Source organism: Triticum aestivum, chromosome 1B, assembly GCF_018294505.1.
Source record: "Triticum aestivum cultivar Chinese Spring chromosome 1B, IWGSC CS RefSeq v2.1, whole genome shotgun sequence".
Classification (NCBI taxonomy): Eukaryota; Viridiplantae; Streptophyta; class Magnoliopsida; order Poales; family Poaceae; genus Triticum; species Triticum aestivum.
Window position 1 is genome coordinate 463,424,089 of NC_057795.1, and position 20,416 is coordinate 463,444,504.

At 51.9% G+C, this 20,416-nt stretch overlaps 1 protein-coding gene and 1 pseudogene across 4 annotated transcripts; one reads left to right on the forward strand and one right to left on the reverse strand.

The window, feature by feature from the left end:
- The first annotated feature begins 1,349 nt into the window (after positions 1–1,349).
- On the forward strand, positions 1,350–4,776 carry LOC123078947 (hydroxyproline O-galactosyltransferase GALT5-like; annotated as a pseudogene).
- LOC123131965 (vegetative cell wall protein gp1) lies at positions 4,753–7,959 on the reverse strand. Of its 4 annotated transcripts, none has more exons than XR_006464441.1 (4): positions 6,495–7,959; positions 5,727–6,402; positions 5,515–5,644; positions 4,753–5,185 (listed from the first exon to the last, which is right to left on the reverse strand). XR_006464441.1 is itself a non-coding variant. In XM_044551698.1 (2 exons), the coding sequence occupies exons 1-2, from the start codon at positions 7,571–7,573 to the stop codon at positions 6,345–6,347; spliced, it is 1,137 nt and encodes a 378-aa protein (XP_044407633.1). In that variant the 5' UTR covers positions 7,574–7,959; the 3' UTR covers positions 5,230–6,344. The 4 variants fall into 4 exon arrangements, 1 of the variants encoding a protein (XP_044407633.1); XR_006464442.1 differs by having other exon boundaries at positions 4,753–5,017; positions 5,111–5,185; positions 5,515–6,402; XR_006464440.1 differs by lacking the exon at positions 4,753–5,185 and having other exon boundaries at positions 5,231–5,644.
- Between the last annotated feature and the right edge of the window lie 12,457 nt (positions 7,960–20,416).

A 20,416-nucleotide genomic window follows, 5' to 3' on the forward strand; every position in this document is an offset into this window, starting at 1 on the left:
TAGGCTAAGTTTTGTCCCTAGGGCATTTTATAAATCAATGCCCGGGGGACAAAGTACACCGTAGATGATGATGTGTGTGACGAGCGAACAATGTATGCTTTATCAGCAACAGTGGTCGCAGTATGGCCGTCTTGTAGGTGTCGGATCGATGCAGCGGTTGACTTCGCATAGCAGGCCGGGTGGAGCAGCCGGACAGGGACCCGGCCGGGCAGCCGGGTTGAGGAGTCCGACCGGGTTGAAGGACTTGGCCGGGTTGAGGGACTTGGCCGGGTTGAGCAACCCGGCCAAGCGCGAGCCGGGTTGAGGGGCGTTGTTGGCCCCGGTGTTTTTGAAGCGTCGTTCGCCGTATTGGGCCTACCTGGGGGTCATCCCCCCGACAGTAGCCTCCGAGCCTCCGGGCAACTTGGAAAAGTTGCATGGAGGGTTTTAGCGGGCATCGATGTAGCCGACGGTGACGTCGAGGTTGTCAGGCGCGGACCCGGAGTCCGCCGGCTGGGGGGCGCGGGGCCTTGCCGGACGCGGACGCGGAGTCCGCTGGCTGAGTGGGGGCGCGCGAGCGCACCCACTGGGTGTAGCCTCCGAGCCTCCGTTCAACTTTCGAAAAGTTGGGCGGAGGGTCTTTGCTGTTGTTGATGAAGCCGACGGTGACGTTGAGGTTGCCGGGCGCGGACACGGAGTCCGCTCGCTGGGGGGCACGGGGCCCTGCCGGGCGTGGACGCGGAGTCCGTCGGCTGAGTGGGGGCGCGTGAGCGCACCCATTGGGTGTAGCCTCCGAGCCTCCGTGCAACTTTGGAAAAGTTGGGCGAAGGGTCTTTGCTGTTGTTGATGAAGCCGACGGCGATGGAAACGCCGGTTGCGGCTGGCGTCGGGCCCGCAACCTGCGTGTAGCCTCCGAGTCTCCAGACGAGGAGGGGGTTCCCCATAGCGATTATCGTGCAAAAGACAAAGTTAGTCCTCACAGATATATCAAATGTTTGCTTTCAGCATTGTAAGTTTTATGCGGAGGGTGCCGACTCAATTTCGTCCGAGCCCCCTTCAGTCTTTTTCATGTCCCCTCCTCTCTTTGGCTTTGCCTCTTATTAGCTACACAGCTCGGAGCCGGCCTCTAGCTGTTACGAAAAGTGGCCGCGGAGTGGAGCGTACAGTACTCGGACTACAGGAGCAGATTCGACCGAGTAGATACTCATATAGGAAACGATCGGGTTGCCCAAGCCGTCTTCTCGCGAACATTTTTCGCGTGGGGTGACCTCAAGCTTTGGCTCTCGCTTAGCCGGATAGCCGCGCTGCGGTCTGTGACTGAGAGGTGGGCCTTTGGTACTATGTGCGCTACTAGCCGTCTGCGGGAACAAATGTATTGGGCCGAGCGGCCAGCCTCCGGGCCGAGACTAGCCGGCGTCGGGGCGAACAGTGATGCAACTATAACAAAGGCGGAGGTGGTCCCCGAGGGTTGCTCGGGGTTATCCGTGTTTGCGCGTGGCGCGAAAGTATGCGGGTGAGGAGCTCACATTGCTTTGACGTGAATGAGGTGGAGGTTGTCGATGACAGCCAGCGCGGCTTGGCGCTAGCGCGCCGACGCACCGACTGAGGGTAGCCTTCGAGCCTCCGGGTGCTCGAAGGGGATCCCAGCCGGTCGGGTCCGACCGGACGAGCGTCGAGGTAGACAGGCAGTCGGGTGGGCTCTCTAGCCAGCCCGGTGTCGAAGTAGGCGGGCAGGCCGGTAGTCCAAAGGAGTGAAGCGGGCGTAGCTCGCGTCTTTTTCTTCTTCTATGCGGCAACATTTTTTTTTCTCAACGGGCTTGGGCACTTTTTTTCCCAACCGAGTTCAACTTCTTTTTTCGAGTAAATTGCACAGAAGTACCACAATTGAGGCATTGAAAGCAGATTGGTACCAAGATTGGTAATTTTTACGTGTCAGTACCAACTTTGAGGTTAACCGTTGCAAAAGGACTAAAAGTGTTGTTTATACGTATTGACAGGCAAACTGACCGGTTGGGCCCACCCGTCAGGTGCCACCTTGGCGTACCCGCGCGCTGACTCGGACGAGCTGGGTCGCACCGTTTAGGCGCGGCTGGTGCGGCCCGAGCCTCCGTCTCCGTCTCCGTCTCGCTCGTCGCCACCGCCGACCGCCCGCGCCGTCGCGAGCTCGAGGCACGCTCCTCCACGACAACGGCCCCGCTCCGGCCACACACGCGCACCTTCCCGACCCCCGACCCTCCCCGCCGCGCCCGCCTCGCACTCTCCTCCATCCGCTTCCGCCGCGGCGCCAACTCCTCCTCCGCTTCCTCCATCGACGCCGCAGGCTGTGGCTACCCCCTGCCCCACCTCCTCTCCCCTTCCGCCGCCGCCTCCTCCTCATCCCCTTTCCCCTCGCTGTCAGCCCCCGTGTCCTGCCCCGCCACCGTCTCGGCGCCCCGCGCTGGCGCCCAGGTGGTCGTGGAGCTGCCGTGCGGGATGGCCGTCGGCTCGCGCATCACGGTGGTGGCCTGGCCGACGAGAAGGGACGGGGCGGCGTCGTCGCAGTTCATGGTGGAGCTGCTCAGCACCAAGGCCGTCCACGGGGAGGAGCCGCCCAGGATACTCCACTTCAACCCCAGGATCAGAGGCGACTTCAGCGGCCGTCCCGTCATCGAGCTCAACACCTGCTACCGCATGCAGTGGGCACTGCTGCAGCGCTGCGAGGGACCGGCGTCCCGGCCCGACGAGGATAGGGGTGAGCTCCTTTGATTCCACAGTTCAATCTTGCTTTTTCCTCGTCGTTCGCTAAGAAATTTAATAGTGGTATCTTAATTTTGAAGCTATTTGTTCGTTAAAACCAACACAAATTTCATCACAGAATTTGCTTGCTATTGGTTCCAATTTCAGTTGATGGGGAAGTCAAGTGTGAGAAATGGACTCGGGATGATGGCCCCAACACAGAGGAATCGTCAAACATAAAGTGGCTGCTCAACAATTTGATCGGCAGGCCGGAGCCAGACAGGGTCTCTGTCGATCAGGCATACCCCTTTACAGAGGGCAAGCTCTTTGTCCTAACCATCACAGCCGGTCTCGAAGGCTACCATGTCAATGTCAATGAGCAACATATTGCATTCTTCCCTTACCGCACTGTAAGATTTTTGCCATGCCTCTGCAGACATTGCTCGTTGGTTACTTACATAGTATATCATCGATGGAGAACCTGTTATCTGATGGGCTGTCAATCTGTGGATTTAACAGGGTTACAACATCGAGGACGCAACGGGCCTGTCGTTGAACAGAGGCCTTGACATCAAGTCGATTTCTGTCGCCCATCTGCCCAAATCACACCCTAGCTTCGACCCATAGCGATACCTTGAAATGTCTGCACAGTGGAAGGGCTCACCTCTGCCGACTGAACCTGTCAAGCTGTTCATTGGTATCCTTTCTGCAGCCAACCATTTCGCCAAGCGGACGGCCGTTCGCAAGTCATGGATGATTGCTACAAGGAAATCGTCTAACAATGTTGCCCGGTTCTTTGTCGCTCTGGTAAGTACCTGTGGATGATTGCTACATTTTACAGTTATATTGGTGACTTTGCAAACTCTAATAGAAAACTTCTTTATAGAATGGGAAAAAAGAGGTCAATGAAGAGCTGAAGAAGGAAGCAGAGTTCTTTGGTGACATTGTTCTAGTGCCTTTCATGGAAGCAGAGAATCCTTGTGTTGGGCCATGCAAATTCCTGCATTGGTGTGACTTGACTTCCATTATTCAGCATATTAATGCTTTACGGGTCATATATGTTAGCTCCCATTTCCAGTGTCATGTTTTAGTGCGTTCATGCTTGTCTCTGCCTTTCTTAAAGTAAGCATGGGTTTACCTGGTAGCTCGAACTATGATTATGCTTGCAAATGAATTATTGATCAACCTATCAACACAGGGTGTTATATTTTACAATACCTGGTAGTGGTATTAGAGTATGATATTTCTTTTCAGAAAAAAAGTACGTGTCATAATTGTGGCAAATTTCTCCAGGTAGTGATATATTTCACGCTGCATACAGGAGTGTGATGTAATTTTCTGCCCCTTTTCAGGAATGGGAAGAGGAAGTGTATCCACCTTATGCAAACGGACCGGGCTATGTGATTTCATCAGAAATAGCTGAGTACATCGTATCCGAGTTTGACAACCAGGCACTGAGAGTAAGTCATTACCACCCCTTGCCAGTAACTAGATTTTGAAACATCTATGTAGTGTGTCTAAAAAGCCTAACAAACGGGTGTGCTTCTTCCCCCTGATTGTTGCAGTTGTTCAAGATGGAAGACGTGAGCATGGGCATGTGGGTTCAGAAGTTCAACAAGACTCGCCAGCTAGTGGAGTATTCGCACGACGTCAAGTTCTTCCAGGCCGGCTGCTTCGACGGCTACTACACCGCGCACTACCAGTCGCCGCAGCACATAATCTGCCTGTGGAGGAAGCCGCAGTCCGGGAGTGCTCAATGCTGCAATGCCAGATGACAATGAGACTGCTTGTTAATTGAAAAGCAGTACCCGGCTCTCTGGAGAATCAAACAGCAAGGATGAGTTCGAGTTTGATCTTGATTTGGAGGATCTTTGGAGAATTAGCTTGCGTAATTCGCTCATTCTTTTGGTCAGTGGCTGGTTAATTCAGCTGCTGATTCTGACACTAGCTAGATGCTGACACCATGTACATGTGTCAATTGTTTTTGACCTAGGAATTATAACAGCTCTGCTGATCTCACTTGTATACCGGCTGTTCTTATATATACATATTAGATGTTTCGAGTAAATCATTTTGTGTGTTCAGAGCTGCTCCTGTGCATTGTCGATTCCACCTGCATGTCTGATTGTTCTAAGAAGTATGAATGTCGCAGACTGCCAGTTGAAGATGTGCGACATGCTCGTGCCACCATTGTCAACATCACAAACTGGCTGAACTTAGAAGTCTTTACAAATTGCAAGCACGGAAGCAACAACCTCTTAAACAGAGTTCCTACATACTGCAAGCATTGAAAGCAACGACTTCCAAACAAAGTTCCTACAAACTGCAAGCACATAAGCAAAGGTCCGCATAAGCCGGCAAAAACAGGAGGTTAGTTCAAAATGAACTAAATCTGAGCATGGCGATTACAACTAACCTTATCAATTTTGACTACGGAACAACTTCCTAAACGAAGTTCCATACGCAAATACTCCCTCCGTTTTTATTTACTCTGCATATTAGAGTTGACTGAAGTCAAACTTTGTAAAGTTTGACCAAGTTTATAGACAACAATATAGACATTTATTATAATAAATCTATACGATGTGAAAGTACATCTACTAATAAATCTAATGTTGTTGATTTGTTATTGTATATCTTTATATTTTTGTTCATAAACTTGGTCAAACTTTGTAAAGCTTGACTTTGACCAAAGCTAATATGCGAACTAAATAAAAACGGAGGGAGTACTAAGACTGGCAGCATTGGTCCTACCTTAACCCGGCCTATACAAAGTTACTACAGAACAACTACTTCCTACAGATGCAGAGCCGCACTCACTTGTGCAATATCTAACAGCCACCACAGCCAGCTTCCCCTTGATCCAGAAGCGCATGCTCCAGCAACTACAGCTTGGCAAACACTTGAACACCAGCTCACTGCCCCTGGACCGTAGAAGCTGCTTCCATTGCTGCAGAAAATGCGAGAAATTGGAATGTAATATCAATCAACTGGCGAATCATGTTAGCTCAATGTACATTACGCTTACTCACCAATCACAAGGACCGACAAGTTCCTCAGAAAATAAAAACAGGAGTTCATGGAATCATTAAGATATATTGACTTGTACTCAAGAGGAACAGCTCTCTTTCTTTAGCACATATGTTCAGCTCAATGTGTAAAGTTTCTTGCTAAGAACCATATTTTCATGCCATGTTGCTAAGTGCCAGCGCCACCACTGTGACGCGCGAGCCGACGGCCATCCCACACGGCAGCTCCACGGCCACCTGGGCACCAGCGCGGGGCGCCGAGACGGTGGCGGGGCAGGACGCGGGGGCTGACAGCGAGGGGAAAGGGGATGAGGAGGTGGGGCAGGGGGTAGCCACGGCGGCGAAGGCAGAGGAGGCTGCGGCGTCGATGGAGGAAGCGGAGGAGGAGTTGGCGCCGCGGCGGAAGCGGATGGAGGAGAGCGCGAGGCGGGCACGGCGGGGCGGGTCGGGGGTCGGGAAGATGCGCGTGTGTAACCAGAGCGGGGCCGCGGTCGTGGAGGAGCGTGCCTCGAGCTCGCGGCGGCGCGTGCGGTCGGCGGTGGCGACTGGCGAGACGGAGACGGAGACGGAGGCTCGGGCCGCACCAGCCGCGCTTAAACGGTGCGACCCAGCTCGTTCGAGTCAGCGCGCGGGTACGCCAGGGTGGCACCTGACGGGTGGGCCCAACCGATCAATTTGCCTGTCAATACGTATAAACAACACTTTTAGTTCCTTTTGCAATGGTTCGCTTCAAAGTTGGTACTAACACGTAAAAATTATCAATTTTGATACCAATCTGCTTCCAATGCTGATACTTCTGTGCAATTTACTCTCTTTTTTTCTCTGTATCTTTCTTCAGAATGGGACTCGGCAGAAGCGGAGCAGGGGAACGAGCACTCGTGCGCGGGGCGAGCCGGCCGCGGGGGGAGCCGGAGACGACCACGGGCGGAGCGAGGCTGGGTGGGGATGCCGGACCCGGTGGGCGCGCGGACCCGGCCGCGCGTTGAGCCGGAGTCGGAGCCGGCGGGCGCGGGGCCGCAGGAGTCAAGGGCGGATCCGGCCGGGGTGTGGGGACCCGGCGCGGCGGCGGGGACCCGACGCTGGGGCGGGCGGAGACGGCGGGGCTGGGCCGCAGGCGCGAGCCGGCGGGCGCTGGTCGGGGCGCGCGGAGCAGAGGGGCCGCGGCGACCCGACATGCAGGGGAGTCGGCCGCGGAGGCACGGAACCGGCTGGAGCGGGGAGGCCGGCCAACGCGGGGAGCCGGCGCACGGGGGCCGGGTCGCGGGCGCAAGCCGGCGGAGACGACGGGGTGCGGGGACCCGGCACAGGTGCGGGGACGCGACGCGGGGGCCGACAGAGATGGCGAGGCCGGGCCGCGGGTGCGAGCCGATCGAGACGGCGGGCCACGCGCGTGTGGACCTCAGCGGCCGCGATGTGGAGACGGTGTTCGGCGGCGACGAGGAGAGCAGTGGGCGACGCGGGCGCTGCTGGAGGGTCGGCCTGGGTGGAGACGGATGCGGTGATGGGGCGTGGCAGCAGCCGGCCGAGGGGCCGAGGCTGCAGCCGGCTCGGTTTGCACCCGGCCGTGGGCGGGCGAAGAGCTGGGGCCGGACCCGGCCAGGCGCGGGCGGAGACAGACCCGGCGCTGCGGGCGGACTCGGCGGGCGCTGTGTGGAGCCGGACAGGTGGGCATGCGGATGCGGAGGAGGCCGGCCACGGGGCGGAGCCTGTGCAGCGCGGTCGGGGCCGTCATGCGGGAGCCGGCCGGGACGGGATGGCGAGCCGGCGGGCGGCAGGCCGAGCCGGCACCGCGCGGACACGCGCTCGTGGGGCAGAGCAGAGGCGAGCTCGGGGGAGGACGTCTGCTGCATGTAGACGCAGGGAGGAAGGAGGACGCAGGCGTTGACTGCTGTGGACTGGCAACCATGGCTGTGCAGCGCTGGCGCGTGGGATTCCTGCAGCGGACAACACAGCGCGGCGGAGCAGCAGAACCGCGAGGCAAGGCGAAGTGGTAGCGCATCGCGCGGGAGGCACGGTGAAGCTTAGCACGGGGTGGAGGCGCGGCAGAGCCCGGCGCGGTGACGCGCGAGGCCGGAGTTGCTGCACGCATGCGCGGGCGAAGCAGAGGCGAGTTGTGCACAGCTACTATAAGGGTAGTGTACGGGATGCATATGTGGATAGTCTCACAATTATCTCGCATTCATCCGAGGCAAGTCTGGCCGTAGTCTGGAATGTGTACGGGGAATGTATACGAGGATGTATTGCCTGGGAATGAGCACGCAGATGGTGTGGACGGAGAGACGCCGGAGGAGGCGCGGCGACGTTGGCACGGGCGAGCAGACAGCGCAGCGACGCCGGAGCGGCGACAGCCGGCCGGCGACGTGGCGATGATGATGACAAGGGCGAGGCCGCCGACGAGGACGCGCCGCTCCGCGCGGCTGCCCAGGGGGCGAGTTGATGTCGAGCCCTCGGGCACGGCCGGAGAGACAGTGGCGACGTCGAGGCGGAGATGATGAAGATGGCGAGACCAACGGCGAGGACGTGCCGCCCAGCGCGGCCGCTTCGGGGGCGTGTCGATGTCGGGCCCCCGAGTGCTACCGGAGAGACGAAAATGGTCCTGCCCGGATCTTGGTTCCGCGGCAGCTTGGTAGCATAGTACCCCCCACGGTGGGCGCCAACTGTCGGGGTTATCTCGCGGGCGGGTTCCTGAGACAACAGATGCCACGAGGTGGCTTGTGGTGAGGGCAAGACTGCTTTGGAGGTCAAGGGACGAGATTGGGCAAACAACACGCGGTGATTTACTCAGGTTCGGAGCTTTTCGGAGAGATAATACCCCTACTCCTGCATATCTGAATATATATGCGGTGTACATGTCTGACAGTACAGAGTTGCTCCTGAAGCTGTATTACAGAACGCAGCTATGGGCATCTGGCCGCATATATGCATGCGTGTAGTATGAGTGCCAAGTGCACTAGTGGCCGGATTGTGGTGGAATGTGTGTGAGTCTGTACGTGAGGGTATGTGCATCTGTCTTGGGATGGATGGATGTGTACTAGCTTATATATGTGCAGCTGGCTTAGGATGTAGGCTCGGTGGGCAAGGTGTGTGCTTGGGATGTAAGCTAGTGTAGCTTACATCCCAAGCTGTATGTAGTTTGGGAACTAGGCTAAGTTTTGTCCCTGGGGCATTTTATAAATCAATGCCCGGGGGACAAAGTACACTGTAGATGATGCTGCGTGTGACGAGCGAACAGTGTATGCTTTATCAGCAACAGTGGTCACAGTATGGCCGTCTTGTCGGTGTCGGATCGATGTAGCGGTTGACTTCGCGTAGCAGGCTGGGTGGAGCAGCCGGACAGGGACCCGGCCGGGCAGCCGGGTTGAGGAGTCCGACCGGGTTGAAGGACTTGGCCGGGTTGAGGGACTTGGCCAGGTTGAGCAACCCGGCCAAGCGCGAGCCGGGTTGAGGGGCGTTGTTGGCCCCGGTGTTTTTGAAGCGTCGTTCGCCGTCTTGGGCCTACCCGGGGGTCATCCCCCCGACACAGTTGTTGCCCTTCTTTCGCTGCAAGAAAGCTAATATCCGGAAAAAAATCGTGTTCAAAGTTTCAATCCAATCGGAGTTTCGGATCTCCGGGAATATAAGAAACGGTGAAAAGGCAGAAACAGAGAGTGACAGAGAGACAGATCCAACCTCGGAGGGGCTCTTGCCCATCCCACACCATGGAGACCATGGACCAGAGGGGAAACCCTTCTCCCACCTAGGGAGAAGGTCAAGGAAGAAGAAGAAGGAGGGGGGCTCTCTCCCCCTCGCTTCCGGTGGCGCCGGAGTGCCACCAGGATTGGCTCAAGCTCAAAGCTCAAGACTCTACATTTTATATTTTAGTGATCCAAGATCACATTGAGTCTATAGGAAAAGCCAATACTATCAAGGAGGGATGAGGTGTTGCTTAATGAGGTTCTTGCTTCATAGTGCTTAGTGATATGCTCCAAAACCCTCAACTACTTTCTCACATCTACATTTGACCTAAACCAAAAGTCAAACTCGGCCCCACCGATTTTTTCTATCCGGCGCCACAGAGTTCAGATGTCATAGCCACTGCCACAAACCCTAGGCAAATCGGTCTCACTGACGGTGTCCTGGATTAGGGGGTACTCAACACGTCGTCTCACGATCAGTTGAATTGGGCTGAGGACCCCCATGGCCGTATACTCATGGGCCAGTCCGGACAGCTGCTGCATACAAGAAAGAATTCACAAGACTTGGCGATCAAGACAAGGACTCCTCCCCCACCGGCGTATTCGGCTAGGACTCTTGTTATCCTAGGCCTCTGGTGCATTATATAAACCGGGGCCAGGCTAGTCGATAGATATACAACAACAATCATACCATAGGCTAGCTTCTAGGGTTTAGTCACTCCGATCTCGTGGTAGATCTACTATTATACTACCCATATCATCAATATTAATCAAGCAGGAGTAGGGTTTTACCTCCATCGAGAGGGCCCGAACCTGGGTAAAAACATCGTGTCCCTTGCCTCCTGTTACCATTGATCCTAAGACGCACTGCTTGGGACCCCCTACCCGAGATCCGCCGGTTTTGACACCGACATTGGTGCTTTCATTGAGAGTTCCGCTGTGTAATCGGTGAAAGGATCAATGGCTCGACTGCAGGTCAACTGCGACGTCAACTTCTTCGTCACCAGCTCGGCTGGTCACCTTGGCTTGACCGAGGACTGCGCCCTACCTCCGATCGTCATGTTCGGATGAGGGTCTTCATTAACACCAACTCCGATCTCTATCAAGATCATGGAGGAGTCATCCATGGAGCTTGGGGGCTCTACGTCAACATTGCCCTTAGGCGACCGTGCTGTTTTCTGGACAGCAAACTTGTATCTGCCGCCACTGCCTCCTCGAGTGTCGCCTAAATGATTACTTCGGTGGAATTATGCGGAATTAAGTCTACAACAACCCTGCAAAAATTTCGTCGAGTTCCGATGGAGGAATCTCCGGCAATATCCGATATACCGGAGCCCTGTTGAATCTGGACGAGAATCCGGACGAGTTTAGAGCGTGGTATCCAGCATCTAGCTCGGGTGTTCTTTGAAAGATCCAACCGTTGATTTGCTGGGGAATTCCCATATCTACCAGTTGCCAAAAATTCAGCTCGATCCGACCGTCCAAACTCCGAGAAACTTCCGATTAGTGCATCACTTTTTGGATCTGTTTTCTACGCGAGAACGAATCCAACCCGAATTCATCTTCTTTATGAACGGGATCTCGAACATCCTTTTTGAAGGAAGTTTTCGTATGGGGTGTTGTGTTTTATTCTCAAACACATCCCAGTAATATTAAAAGTATTCTTGCAATACGAACTTCACCGTCGCGCCGGTGTCAAACCAGCCCGACAACATCACTCCACGGCGGCCGACCTGCGTTAGACACGTCGTCGCTTTGTTGAGCCAAGCTCAATTTCTTCGGATCATCATCTCGGCAAGCCGAACAAGAGTCCGGCATCGCGAAGGATAAATCATCACCAACATCGCCGCCCCACGGATCACACGGAGCGGGCATACCAGCATCGTCGCACAGTCGCTTCATCAAGCCGGCATCGACCACGTCACGACCTGCATCGGCAGGGCCGCACTATTGCTTCATCGAGCCGGTGTCCATTACGCCGAACTAGTTCAACACCTCGGCTGACACATCTCCTCACCGACCTGCTCCATCTCCTCGTCTGGACTGGGGGCTTCGCCATCTCTTCATCAACCTACTCCGGAGACTTCGGCGCCACTGGCCGACCAGCTCCATCATGTTAGCTGGACCGAGGGCTTTGCCTCAGCGAGCCAACCTTTGTCAGCATCGCCATGCCGTTGCTTTCTCGCCCATCAGGCGATAGGTGTGCGGATCGAGTCCCAATTTTGGGAATCACCTTTCTTCGGATTCCTACAACAAATAAGCCAGGTGCTATTAATCCTAGTATTTTTTTTGCTTGTTTGGGTTCATTTTTCCCAACGAATTATTACTCTGGTTTGTCCATCATATGTACGCAGGTCTATCAAATGGTGGCCGCATGGTGGTTCGGTCAGTTTCCGTACATAGTCCGGCGAACGCCGCATCCGGAACTCGAACCGACCTGTGAATTCAGGCCTTGCCATGCCTTTACCGCATCACGCCATCGCCCTGCATCGACATTGACTTTGGCGCCAGGCCATATTTCTTTTATTACTCACTTTGCATAAATTATTTGTTATGCAACGAATTTTTTTTCATTATTATTATTACTATTATATCCGGTTTGCACTATTTTTTGTGCACAGGAAAATGATCCAGCCGGACTATATCCTTTGGCGTCACCTCGGCTGGACGGGGGGCTTCGTCAACACTTCATTACCCCATGCCGGGGACTTCGGCATCACCCTGCCGCCCTGCATTGACCGTGCTATGTCACCACTTTTGAGTGTCGAGCCCTTTGCTCCGCCATCATTGACCGCGTCATCAATACCGAACACATTAACCAGCTAAGTTGCCTTCATGCTCAAAGTTTTAAATTTTTAATTTGTGTTCGGCTCGACCAAGCATTATACTTTTTTGGAAAAATGTTGCTTGTAAAAAATTTCCTTGTCCAAACTTTGTTTGTGACACATAAATTCAAATACCCAATTCATTTGGGGGCTTCCTTCATGAAGCTTTTCCTCTTGCATATGATTATACTTGTATGGCTTCGTTCCTTGTTCGTGTATTACGCCACAATATGCACCATATTGACTTAAGCGATTTGCAAGTTGGGTTGCCTCGCTCCTGTGTTTACCCCTACGTTCCCGATTGTTCGGCTAGGGAGTAAAGGGAGAACCTCTGCGATTGTCACGATCGGGTCATCCGAGCCGGACCTTAGACTGGGTGAAGCCGAAAGCTAGCGCTCTTATAGTTCTCAATGATGGTCGGCACACAACGGAACTCATGAGTACAAAAAATCTATTGCACAAGTCTCATAATAACAATGAGCACCGAAGAAAGGTATCGGTGGGGGTACTATTTTCTTTGAAGATGCTTCTTACACTTCGCAGTAATATAGCATAAGTTCCCTGAGCGCGCTTTGTCTATTACAGCCTTATGGCCTGATTGCCTGGTTATTGGAAACACCGTCGATATTCTCGACAGATGGAGTACATAACACTTTTCGGTCCTTGACCGAAGAGGGAGAAGCCGACGGTTGGTTAAGACGCATTTAAAGTTCGGTTGAACACAGATATGATATAAGTACTTCGGTACATGCAATCATTCTTCTACCCAAGTCACTTGGGGGCTCTTAAATTTATATGAGCCATTTTATGATAAGTGTTTTTCTTCTTAGTCGTTGCAAAGTTTTTATTATTATTTATCACTCCTTTTTTCGACACAAGTGTGCGGTCACTAGCCAGGGAGCCTAATTTCTCTCTCAAAGCCGCTAGAGTTTAGTTTGCTAAACTGGCCTAGTAAGAAGTACTCCGCCTTCGGGATAGGAGGTTGAAGCCGTAGGCTGACCCGCTTGAAGTTTTGAGATAGGATGTGTCATGTTAAAGCACGGCAGAAGCACCTTTTTTTTTCTAAAGTCCAATTTTCGGATTGGCACCGAACACTTGATCTAGTTCGGACATTAACCTTTTGAATAAGTTTTTTGGCTTTTCGAGCCCATGGGACTTTTAAACTATTTGTGTGTTTTCAGCACAAGTCTCGCAGTGCAACGCCGAACACCTTTAGAGATTCGGCAAAAACATTCTCGGATATTGCTATATATGCATCGGTTTCGAATTGTGTCTTCGGTCAATAGTTGGGTTGCCCGGCTCCTGCGCTTGCCTCCTATGTTCCGCTTTGTTCGGCTAGGTGTGCAAAGGGAGAACCACTGCGATTGTGCTTCCAGCTCACATGGTTAAGCACCTCAATGGAGAAAGCCGAAAACTGACTGTCACAATAAGCGTAAACTGGTCGGCGATCCGATGACGGCGTTAAACGATGGGCCATTCATAACAATGGCCGAAGTGTTTACGGCTTGACCTCGACTGTCGCCGAACACTACCGGGGGCTATTAACTGGCCTCCCAAACTAAATCCTTGATATTTTGCTCTTACATTTGTGACGCCCGGATAATTAGGCTACAATAATCCCGCGTTAACGATGCCACGTCACCTCGGTTACTGTTGATAAACTCGAGTTAGTTCAAAAACGATTCAAATTAAAATTTAAAATATAGGCAAACAATAAATTTTTCAAATATCAAAACTAAAATGTTTGGGTTGTGTCAAATAAATCGTAAGTAATTATGGTGGAGAAACCAAACTTTGATAAAATGTTTAAAGGCTCTAAAATGATTAAAACAGTAGTGAAAACAATTAAACAAATGCCCAGTGAATTTATAAAATGCTAAAACTATTTTATTATGGGTTAAGAATTAATCTTACAGTAGTTTGATGATAAATACAAATTTGGGCACTAGTGGTAATTTTTATAAAACTAAAAGTAAAAGAAACTAGAAATAAAATAGAAAAGAAAATAAGGAAAAGGAGAAGACAAAACAGTAAACAAAAAAAAAGATTGAGAGAGCCCCCCCCCCCGGGCCAAACGGCCCAGCTGGCCTCCGCCGCCCGAACGGGCCGGCCCACCCGGCCACCCCCCACTCCCCATAACCCCCCACTCCACCCGTCAAACCCTAGCCCACTCCCCACTTCCTCCACGACGCTCCCCCCCTCGCTCTGGATCTGGATCGGGAGGAGCTCGATCCCCTTCGCCCTCGCTCGATGGCCGACGCCGCCTAGACCTCGCCGGAGGCCACGTCGCAGACTTCCCCGCCGGCCTGCATCCTCTACGCCGCCTCGTCCTCGTCATCCACCCCACCCCCGCTGCCCTTGCCCTACCGGCCCAGTGAGCTCATGCCTCGCCCTCCTCTCTATCCTCCTCACCGCGCCACCGTAGCCCTCTCGCGATCGCGCCTTGTGCTCATCAAGGTGCCGCGCTCGTCGTGCCCCGCGTCGTCACCCCTTTCACCGCGCCGGCTCCCTCACCCCTCGGTCCCCGACGAGAACCACCACGCCGGCTCGCCCGTCGCCCCGCCGTGCATAGCGCCCTCCATCGCGGCCCCTTTGCTCCCGCGTGAGCTCCGACAACTCCCAAGCAGCGCTGCTAGCCGCGCACCGCAACGCTGCTGCTGCTGCTCGCCGGCCAACGCCGTCGACTGCGGCCCCACATTAGCCTGCTCGACGCCGTCGCCCGGTTCGGTCCCCGCCTCCGGCCGTGCTCCCCCTTCCTTCGCGCGTGTGCCCGCGCCCCACCTCGCCGCACCGCCGCGACGCCCTCCCGCCCGAGCGCACATGCCCCCGTCCACCGGCTGCTGCCCCTTGCCCCTCGTTCCTCACTGCGGCCGCCTCTCCACCGGCCACGGCCAGTGCACCCTGGTCCGGCCATGGCCTCCCCATGGCCACCGGCCCCCCTGCTCCGGCGCTCTGCTGGGAACGCCCGCTCGGGCCGCGTCCTGCACCCGCGCCCGCTAAGCGGTGCCCGGTAGGCCTTCCCTGGGTCACAGACATGTGGGGCCCAGCCCCCAGAATGTTTTAATAAAAAAAAGGGAATAAAAAAAATTATACAAAATTAATTAAATAAACAATAATAATTAAATTATTTAATTAATTAAGGAATTATTTAAGTTAATTAATTATAATTAAATTAACCTAATCACTAATTAACCTAATTAATAGTTAGTTAATTAAATCAGTGTATGACGAACGGGACCCACCTGTCAGGTTGACCAAGTCAACTGCTGACGTCATGCTGACGTCATGGTGACGTCAGCAGACACTATTCTGGATAATGTTGATTAAATTAAATAAATAAATCCTAAAAATGATTTAAATCTTTTAAAATTAATATAAAATAAACCGTAGCTCGGATGGAAAAACTTTGTACATGAAAGTTGCTCAGAACGACGAGACGATTCCGGATACGCAACCCGTTCGTCCACCACACCCCCCTAACCTATCGAACTCGCAACTTTCCCCCTCCGGCTCCTCTGCCCGAAAACACGGAACCCCGGGAATACTTTCCCGGATGTTTTTCCCCCTTCACCGGTATCACCTACTACCGCGTTAGGGCACACCGAACACCGCGTATTGCCTTGTTATATTTTGTGATGCTTTGTTTGCTCTGTATTCATTATTTCTTCCCCCTCTTCTCTCCGGTAGACTACGAGACCGACGCTGCTGCTGACCAGTTCGACTATGGAGTTGATGACCCCTCTCTCTTGCTAGAGCAACCAGGCAAGCCCCCCCCTTGATCACCAGATATCGCCTATTCTACTCTATACTGCTTGCATTAGATTAGTGTAGCATGTTACTGCTTTCGTTAATCCTATTCCGATGCATAGCCTGACATTGTCGCTACATCTGTTGATACCTTACCTGCAATCCTAAATGCTTAGTATAGGATGCTAGTGTTCCATCAGTGGCCCTACACTCTTGTCCGTCTGCCATGCTATACTACTGGGCTGTGATCACTTCGGGAGGTGATCACGGGCATATACTATATACTTTACACTGTTACATTACCTGTGATACTGTTCGGAGTTGGGGGCTGAAGGGGCAGGTGGCTCCATCCCGGTAGAGGTGGGCCTGGGTTCCCAACGGCCCCCGACTATTACTTGGTGGCGGAGCGATAGGGCAGGTTGAGACCACCTAGGATACAGGTGGGCCTGGCCCTGTTCGGCGTTCGCGGATACTTAACACGCTTAACGAGATCTTGGTATTTGATCTGAGTCGGCTACGAGCCTATACGCACTAACCATCTACGCAGGAGTAGTTATGGGTATCCCGACGTCGTGGTATCAGCCGAAGCACTTCAGACATCAGCGACGGAGCAGCGCGCGCCGAATTGGACTGGAACGCCACTAGGCTAGGTCTGCTTTCGGCCGCGTACGCAACGTGCAGGTGTGCTATGGGCGATGGGCCCAGACCCCTGTGCGCTTAGGTTTAGACCGGCGTGCTGGCCTCTCTGTTGAGCCTAGGTGGGGCGGCGACGTGTTGATCTTCCGCGGCCGGGCATGACCCAGGAAAGTGTGTCCGGCCAAATGGGATCAAGCGTGTTGGGTAAGTTGGTGCACCCCTGCAGGGAAGTTAATCTATTCGAATAGCCGTGATCTTCGGTAACAGGACGACTTGGAGTTGTACCTTGACCTTATGACAACTAGAACCGGATATTTAATAAAATACACCCTTCCAAGTTCCACAGACAACCCGGTGATCGCTTTTCTACAGGGCGACGAGGAGGGGATCGCCGGGTAGGATTATGCTATGCGATGCTACTTGGAGATGCTACTTGGAGGACTTCAGTCTACTCTCTTCTACATGCTGCAAGACGGAGGCTGCCAGAAGCGTAGTCTTCGATAGGACTAGCTATCCCCCTCTTATTCTGGCATTCTGCAGTTCAGTCCACTGATATGGCCCTTTACACATATACCCATGCATATGTAGTGTAGCTCCTTGCTTGCGAGTACTTTGGATGAGTACTCACGGTTGCTTTTCTCCCCCTTTTCCCCTTTCCCTTCTACCTGGTTGTCGCAACCAGATGCTGGAGCCCTGGAGCCAGACGCCACCGTCGACGACGACCCCTACTACACCGGAGGTGCCTACTACTACGTGCAGCCCGCTGACGACGACCAGGAGTAGTTTAGGAGGATCCCAGGCAGGAGGCCTGCGCCTCTTTCGATCTGTATCCCAGTTTGTGCTAGCCTTCTTAAGGCAAACTTGTTTAACTTATGTCTGTACTCAGATATTGTTGCTTCCGCTGACTCGTCTATGATCGAGCACTTGTATTCGAGCCCTCGAGGCCCCTGGCTTGTATTATGATGCTTGTATGACTTATTTTATTTGTAGAGTTGTGTTGTGATATCTTCCCGTGAGTCCCTGATCTTGATCGTACACATTTGCGTGCATGATTAGTGTACGATTGAATCGGGGGCGTCACAAGTTGGTATCAGAGCCGACTGCCTGTAGGAATTCCCCTTCCAACTCCTTGGCCGAAGTCGAGTCTAGACTTTACAAAACTTTTACTAACATGGCTGTGCGGCCCATGGGCCCACGTCGCCATTGGGTGGTATTAGGATCTTTTACTCCTCGACCTTTACTCTGGGATTCTGAACTCTCTTCTATTCGGGTTAAACGATTTTGCTAAAAACAAAACTAACTTTAGGTTCTCGCAAGTACTTTTTCCCGGAGAGCCCCTCACTTCAGATGATCGCCTGCTACACCAGAAGATTCCGAAGATACTCTACGATGTGCTCTCGAGACTATGTGCCATCGCTTTTGCAATTCACTTCCATCGATAAATCCCTCTGGATAACTACTTACACCTATCGTTCATATTGTCATCCCCAGTTGCTCTTGTTATTACAAGATGTCCTGAAATACTCTTCGATATTCCGAGAATTCTTACGCTTACTGCCCTGCAGTTCCTTGCTGCATGAATACCCCTACGGATAATTACTCGTGCCTGCCGAGTATCCGCTCATCCCCAGTTGTTCTTGTGTTTCACAAAAGTCTTCAAAATAATATTCGATCTTCCGAAAATCCTCTGGAGCCTTTGGCTCTTGAAATTCTTGCTTGGTTGCATTATGGTTAATCCCATAAGTCTCGTAGTCTTAATGACATTCCTTGTCATTATCATTTTGAGTCTGTTAACTCAATATGTTGCGAATACACGCAATCATCATTGATCCTTATAAATTACCTTTCGGCGGAGCTTCCATTCTTTTAACTGGAATTGTTTCTTGACCAATCCAATTGTCGTTGATTGTACCCTAAGGCTATTCAACTTATCCATCCCTACTCAGAGCATTGCTTCTGATCCCTTGATTTGGAAATCATAATTCCTTTGCATTTGACAATTGAGTTAGTCAGTTGTTTCTATAATCTGATCTCCTTGCAATCTTCTTCCTCTAGTTGAGTACCGATGCTCACGTCAGATCCCTTGTGGACCACCAGATCCTTTGTTGGATTTTATCTGACAACGCCCTTCATATTCAATAACCTTGTGAGCCTTTCCTCTGATATATAATGCCTTTGGTAAATTGTATCCTCTGCTTTCTCAACCATGCTCTGCCTTTGAGCTTGAGTTAATTACTTCTGAAGATTTGGTATATGATTCTAAGATGCCCCAATGGGTTGAACCTATGCCTTCCTTAATAGGTGTGAACTCGAAAGTTTTCACGAGTCGTACTCTTCTGGTATTTTGCCAGATAAAATTTCAAAACTACAACTTCATTGAGCGCGAGAAGTGAATGAAAGGTTGTGCATTGGAGAAGTGGGAGTCGACCTTGAACTTGTGTTCATGCCCATGGACATGATGTAGATCTTATCATTAAAGCTTCTCTTAAATGAATTATTCCTTGGTATAAGTTCATCTTATATCTAGGATCTGGCCTTTTGCAACCGTGGTTCCGACCATGATTGTTCTTCTTTGATCTCATTTCTCGGACAAGTCAAAACAATTGTCTTCTATGGATCAATACACCAGTCCCACCTTTACTTTGATCTTGTGTCGAGTATTACCCCCCTGGTATCTCGAGATTATCATGGAACTGCATAACTCCTTATGAGTTCTTCATCAAGTGCTACCTTCCCACTGATTCCAATTTTTCGCGGGCTCTGAGTTATTGAACACTCAAAGACACCGATAACTGAACCGAGTCCGCTCTTCGGTTCAACAACTCTTCAATAAGCTTCTATAAGTACGAGTTTGTACCCGATCACGCCATTCCTAGCCTGTTTGGCTATATCATTGTCGTGACGATTCTAACTGTGCTACCTGGTCCTTATTCTCGGAGCACCAATTTTCGACGATGAACTAACCTTATGTCGATCCTCATCGTCATATCATTTCGCCTTGAACAACAAGCTTGGTTTCGAGTTTGTGTCGTACCCTTGGTTCCAATAACCTTTCACTTCATCATTACTTGACTTGATGTCGTTACCGATCGATTACATCTTCATGAACTCTCGCGACAAAGGTGTCGTGATCATCAACATTCTGAGCTCATCCAGGATATCAATTGAATTCATGATGAGAAATAACATCCTTGCCCTCGATGAATTGTATTATCGTCGACCACTTTATTGCCTTCCCACCAACACAAGCTTGTTCATGTTTGGTGTTATACCTTGAGTTCCTTGCTATCCAGCAATTGTTCTTCTTTACCTTGGAGTATTACCATCCTTTATGTCAAGAATGTTCTGAGATTTGTTCCACCTCTTGAGAATTCTTGGCATAGAAATACTTCTCACCATCACCATTCTTTATTGGTCCCCGTGTTAATTCCAACAAGTGAACGGTGTTGTTTGGATTCTTTCCTTCTAGCAACCCTATTTTTTTGAAGTTAATGGTCGAAAGTTCATTCTTAGGCTATCGACTATTGAATCACCATTCTGACATTGGTCGTGCAACCCAACCCATATTTCGGGCGCACCTTTCAACCAATGTTTAATTGTGTATGTTTTCCTCGAGCATACTTCCTCATATCATTTGATCTGACCAATGTTATCTCCTTGTTCACTTAATTGTGGAAATCCATCTTTTGGGAATCTCGGTGAATTGCCGTTGAGTTCACCAGACACCTCCTTGTCCTCTCCTTGGGTTAATGATGGACTCTTGTTAACGGAAATCACTTCGTAGTTCATTTCCCCGAGAATCTTACAATGT

Bases quoted from the DNA above. Each gene is read 5' to 3' on its own strand.
- LOC123131965 (XM_044551698.1), bottom strand. From the start codon at position 7,573: ATGCAGCAGACGTCCTCCCCCGAGCTCGCCTCTGCTCTGCCCCACGAG. The intron at 6,403-6,494 runs GTATCAAAATTG...ACGTATTGACAG, and splicing joins TCAGCATTGGAAGCAGATTG to GCAAATTGATCGGTTGGGCC.